A 5,951-nucleotide genomic window follows, 5' to 3' on the forward strand; every position below is an offset into this window, starting at 1 on the left:
AAAAAAAAAAAAAAAAAAAAAAAAAAAAAAAAAAAAGGCCAAGGCAGGAGAACTGGCTTGAGCCCAGGAGTTCCAGACTAGCCTGGGCAGCATAGTGAGACCCCATCTCAGCAAAAAACAAAAACAATGCCATCTGGCCACTGCTTTTCAATTTGCACCCATTGGTCACAATAAACCTTCGAGGTAGGGTGGGTATTTCTGCTTTCCAGAGGTAAAACAGGCCCAGAAAGGTCAGGAGGCTTGCACAAGCCCCTAGTGAGTAGGGTAGTGCTAGCCTGGGGGTCTTCCTGGCTTCAGGAAAGGACGACCCTGGGCTCCCAGGGCCCAGCTGGGCTTTCAAGGGTGGGCGGGATTTGGATGAGGCTCTATCTGGGTGAGGAGATGATGGGATGAAGGCCCTAGAGGTGAGCATGAACTAGTCAGGTCTGGGATCAAAGAGAGAAGAGGCAGGAGGAGGTCGAGGTAGTGGGAGATGAGCTGGGTGGGCTGGAGTTGGGGGCCTAAGGGCTACCCTGAGAAGTTGACCCCAGGAAGGAGGAAGGCTTATAAACCTGGGTAGGCAGAAAGGAATTGAGTGAAATTGCTGCTCTTGGACTTGGTGTCCCCGTCCTACTCTGGGCAGCCCCTGCCTGCCTCTCCCCCTAAGCCCCCTCCCCCACTATCCCTCCCCCTGGACTGGGGTCGTCCTCCGGTCCCCAGGTATCTGCGGGATGGTGGCCATCTCCTGGTACGCCTTCAACATCACCCGGGACTTCTTCGACCCCTTGTATCCCGGAACCAAGTGAGTGAGGGGACTCCCGCCCCGCCCTCGGGGCAGCGGATGGGACTCAGCCCTGCCCCCCGGCTGGTGCCTCACTGGTCCCCTGCCCATGCGCCGCCTTTGTGCGCAGGTACGAACTGGGCCCCGCACTCTACTTGGGCTGGAGCGCCTCCCTGATCTCCATCCTGGGTGGCCTCTGCCTCTGCTCCACCTGCTGCTGCGGCTCTCACGAGGACCCCGCCGCCAGGTGAGCGGGGAGAGGCACAGGCTGGGACCGGGCAGGATTGGGGAGAGGAGGGCTGCGCCCCGGCTCTGACCCGGGCCTCTCGCCGCAGCGCCCGGCTGCCCTACCAGGCTCCAGTGTCCGTGATGCCCGTTGCCACCTCGGACCAAGAAGGTGACAGCAGCTTTGGCAAATACGGCAGGAACGCCTACGTGTAGCAGCTCTGGCCCGTAGGCCCCACTGGCCTTCCCAGTGCCCCAAGGAGAGGGGTCCTGGCCTGGGCCCATTCCCCTGTAGTAACCTCAGGGGCCGGCTACGCCCTGCTCCCGGAGCCCCGCCTTGGCCACGCCCCCGTGTCTTGCACTCCCGCGGCCCCTGCAGGTCAAGAACTGCTCTTGGGAAGTCGCATATCCCCCCCCTGAGGCTGGATCCCTCATCTTCTGACCTTGGGTTCTGGGCTGTGAAGGGGACGGAGGTGTCCCCGCACGTTTGTATTCTGTATAAATACATGCATTAATAAATGTATATTGTGACCGTTCAGGGCTTGAAGATGTCAGAAGCGGCCGGCCAAGCAAGGGGTGGGGGGTGGTGCCAGGGGTCGGTTCAGGTCTGGGACCCCAGACTGTCACTCTGCCCACCACTTTGGGGCTGTGTCGTACATCAAAATAGAAGGGTGTTGCAAGTGACTTCGCGAGTGGCACATAATTGCTGGTAAGAGTCACCAAGGAGCAGATCCCAGAAGCCCCCGCTCCAGGAAACTGGAAATAGCAGAGCTGACCCCTGGCCAGCCTGAAATCCCAAGCTGCTCCTTTCACTCTCCTCGCTGGTCTAGTGCAGAGCCGCGTGCCCTGGGCCTGAGCGTGGATGGTTATCAGGAGTGATAAGCCTTTTGAAATTCTGTTTAACATTAACTTGGGACTGGTGCAGACTCTCTGGGGAAGGTACAGTACCTTCCAGAAGAGCCTCTGGAGGTCTGTCGGCAGGGGTGTGTGGGCACCTCGGTGGTGTCCACCTCAGACACGGTTCTGGGTTGTGGGTGGGTTTGCTGCAGGCCCACTGGGTGCTGAGCACAGAGCAGCACCCACTTAAGACCGGACAGTGAGACCAGGTGTGGTGGCTCATGCCTATAATCCCAGCACTTTGGGAGGCTGAGGCTGGGGGTGGCAGGGGAGGATCACTTAAGGTCAGGAGTTCGAGACTACCCTGACCAACATGGTGAAACCCCTTCTCTACTTAAAAAAAAAAAAAAAAAATACAAAAATTAGCCGGGCATGGTGGTGCATGCCTGTAGTCCCAGCTACTCAGGAGGCCAAGGCAGGAGGGTCGCTTGACCCCAGGAGTTGGAGGCTGCAGTGAGCTGTGATTGAACCACTGCACTCCAGCCTGGGCGACAGAGGGAGATCCTGTCTCATAAAAAAGAAAAAGAGAAAACAAAAGGACAATGAGGCTGCTAGGAAAAAGTCTGGTATCCAGTGAAGTGGGGAATGGAGCCCTATCCCAGCACTATCCTCTGCCGTGCGAACAAGTGGCCAGTCCCTTGGGGAGTCCTGGATTCTGACCGCAGCCCCCTCCCCTTTCTCCTTCATCTCATTCATTCGCCCTCACCAACTCTCCCCTGGAATGGAGAGATCTGCATCCGCATTCCACCTGTGCCTCTCCCCTGTGCTTCAGAGGTACATGTATGTTCCTACTACATGGGCTCCAGATACATCGAATTCATCACTTTCCACAGAGCTGCAGTCCCCATCGTCCCTGTCACCAGCATGGCTGACATCTCTATCTGCAGATGGACAACCTCTCCCTCCCCTCTGCTCCACCATTTCCTCTCCTCTGTTCATTGCCAAATCCTCCTGACTCTCCCTCTGTAGTGTTTTTCACACCCATCTACTTCTCTCCCTTCTCCACTGCCGGTCCTCGGGCAGGCCCTCATCCTCTCCTGCCCACCCACTACAGGGTTTCCCCAACTGGGCGTCTCAAGCACGGTCTTCCTAATGCACTCCTGGAGAACCACTGACCACCCCGCCTTGGCAGCTCCTGGCCCCGCTAGAAGAAAGCCCCAGTTATGAACCTGACATGCCGCCTAGCCCTAGCCCACCTTTCCATCCCCATTGCTCCCTTTCCTCTGGATAAACCATGCTCCACCATCACACCAGGCTGCTTCCTGGGCCCTGGACACACCTACATATTGGGGCTGGGATCCATTTGGCTGGGCTCCAGCCAGATACACTGGTGCTTTTTTTTCTTTTTTTTTTGAGACGGAGTCTCGCTCTGTCACCCAGGCTGGAGTGGTGCAGTGGCGCAATGTTGGCTCACTGCAACCTCTGCCTCCTAGGTTCAAGCGATTCTCCTGCCTCATCCTCCCGAGTAGCTGGGACTACAGGCGTAGTCCCATGCCCAGCTAAGTTGTTTGTATTTTTAGTAGAGACGGGGTTTCACCATGTTGGCCAGGCTGGTCTCGAACTCCTGACCTCAGGTAATCTACCTGCCTCAGCCTCCCAAAATGCTGGGCTTACAGGCATGAGCCACCGCACCTGGCCAGAAGCCCTGGTACCTTTTGAGCTGCTTCCTACATAAAGGGTCCTGTGGGCAACAAGTCTGTGACCATCTGCAATCCTCTCCCACCACACCGTCTGCAGAAAGTGTGCGGATGTCCCACTGGCCAAGGCCAGAGTCAACGTGGAAGGGACTGTACATGTGCTCAGTACTGGGAAGCCTGTCTCATGGGGGTCTCTAGTGCAGTAACTCACCACGGAGAAGTCAGAGGCCATGTGACTTGCTTTATTAGCACATTGACAAGTGCCTTTAACGGTGTCTTTTACAGGGCAGGCTCAGTGACTCATGCCTATAATCCCAGCACTTTGGGAGGCCAAGGCAGGAGAATCCCTTAAGCCCAGGAATTCAAGACCAACCTGGGCAACATAGTGAGACCCCCATCTCTACTAAAAAAATAAAAATTAGGGCCAGGCACAGTGGCTCACACCTGTAATCCCAGCACTCTGGGAGGCTAAGGTGGGTGGATCACCTGAGGTCAGGAGTTCAAGAGTAGCCTGGCCAACATGGCAAAACCCCAATTCTACTAAAAATACAAAAATTAGCCAGGAGTGGTGGCACACACCTATAATCCCAGCTACTTGGGAGGCTGAGGCAGGAGAATTGCTCAAACTTGGGAAATGGAGATTGCAGTGAGCTGAGATCACGCCACTGCACTCCAGCCTGGGCGACAGAGCGAGACTCCGTCTCAAAAAACAATCAAACGAAAAGTGTCTTACAATTCTGAAAGGCCATGAGAGTGCTCCCTACAGTGAAGGAAGACAAAAGTCAATTACAACTGCTGACGCATCCAGGTGCTTCCAAAAGTCTCCGGTGTGCCACCCCTACATCTACCTCCTTTTCCCAACATCAGCCTGCCTCTTCTCACTCCTTCCCCCTTCAGGGAAAGCAACCTGTGCCCAGTTTCACAACTGAGCATTTAAGTGTGTGCCTTAATATGGTCACTAGGTTGAGTTTTGATTTCTTCCTGGGTGGTCACGTGACTACAAAGGGTTATGGAGACATTTGCCCTTTTTCAGAACACATACTGAGCTGCTTTCCTGCTAGAAGCAGGAGTGGGCCTGTGCCCTCAAAGAACCCACAGCCTAGGAGCAAACACAAATGTAAACCACTGGCCGGGTGCAGTGGCTCACACCTGTAAACCCAGCACTTTGGGAGGCCGGGGCAGGTGGATCACCTGAGGTCAGGAGTTCGAGACCAGCCTGGCCCACATAATGAAACCCCATCTCTACCAAAAATACAAAATTAGCCGGGCGTGGTGGCGGGTGCCTTTAATCTCAGCTACTCAGGAGGCTGGGGCAGGAGAATTGCTTGAATCAGGGAGGCAGATGTTGCAGTGAGCTGAGATCGCGCCACTGCGCTCCAGCTTGGGTGACAGAGTGAGACTCTGTCTCAAAAAAATAATAATAATAATAAATGACCGGGCGCCACGGCTCACGCCTGTAATCCCAGCACTTTGGGAGGCCGAGGCGGGCGGATCACGAGGTCAGGAGATCGAGACCATCCTGGTTAACACAGTGAAACCCCGTCTCTACTAAAAACACACACACACACACACACAAAAATTAGCTGGGAGTGCTAGCGGGCGCCTGTAGTCCCAGCTACTCGGGAGGCTGAGGCAGGAGAATGGCGTGAACCCAGGAGGCGGAGCTTGCAGTGAGTGGAGATCGCGCCACTGCACCCCAGCCTGGGAGACAGCGAGACTCTGTCTCAAAAAAACAAACAAAAAATAAATAAATAAAAAACATCTGAAAACTAGTGGGGCATGGGGCGGGCACCTGTAATTCTAGCTACTCAGGAGGCTGAGGCACAAGAAATCACTCGAACCTGGGAGGTGGAGGTTGCAGTGAGCCGAAATCACGCCACTGCACTCCAGCCTGAGCGACAGAGGGATACTCTGTCTCAAAAAAAGAAACGTAAGCTGCTGACTACCTGACAATTGGGCCAGGTGCTGGGGTTAGTCCCCAGGGAGCTGGCTGTGAAAAACTCAACAATATGCTTTAGGTCTTGGCAGTATCATCAAGGGCTCTCATTTGCTGCGTACTCACTGGAAGCCAGACCTCGGGCTAGGTGTGTATTGAATTCTTGCAATAGCTGCAGCATGGCTCCAACACAATCAGAGAGGTGAAGTGACCTGTCCAAGCTACACCACTAGTAAGCACTCAAACCAGGATTTCTCCAAGACTGAAGACACAACTGTCTTGCTTCCCAGAATTCTTGGCTCTCCTAACTCACATCAATTACAATCAAGATCTTTTTTTTTTGTTTTTTTTTTCTGAGACAGGGTCTCGCTCTGTTGCCCAGGTTGGACTGCAGTAAAGTGATCACTGCCCACCGCAGCCTCAACCTCCCAGGCCCAAGCCATCCTCCCCTGAGTAGCTGGGACTATAGGCATACACCACCATACCTGGCTAATTT

The 5,951-nt window shown here is 54.7% G+C and overlaps 1 protein-coding gene across 1 annotated transcript in view; it reads left to right on the forward strand.

Moving 5' to 3' along the window:
* Positions 1-1,523, forward strand: part of CLDN15 (claudin 15) — a 7,629-nt gene extending 6,106 nt beyond the window's left edge. Inside the window, exons 4-6 of the mRNA XM_011985195.1 lie at positions 700-781; positions 891-1,007; positions 1,096-1,523. Of these exons, the coding sequence (XP_011840585.1) occupies positions 700-781; positions 891-1,007; positions 1,096-1,201 (305 nt within the window). The 3' untranslated portion in view covers positions 1,202-1,523. The remainder of the gene's footprint in view (positions 1-699; positions 782-890; positions 1,008-1,095) is intronic.
* Positions 1,524-5,951: the final 4,428 nt, after the last annotated feature.

This window comes from Mandrillus leucophaeus, unplaced genomic scaffold (assembly GCF_000951045.1).
Source record: "Mandrillus leucophaeus isolate KB7577 unplaced genomic scaffold, Mleu.le_1.0 Scaffold280, whole genome shotgun sequence".
Taxonomy (NCBI): domain Eukaryota; kingdom Metazoa; phylum Chordata; class Mammalia; order Primates; family Cercopithecidae; genus Mandrillus; species Mandrillus leucophaeus.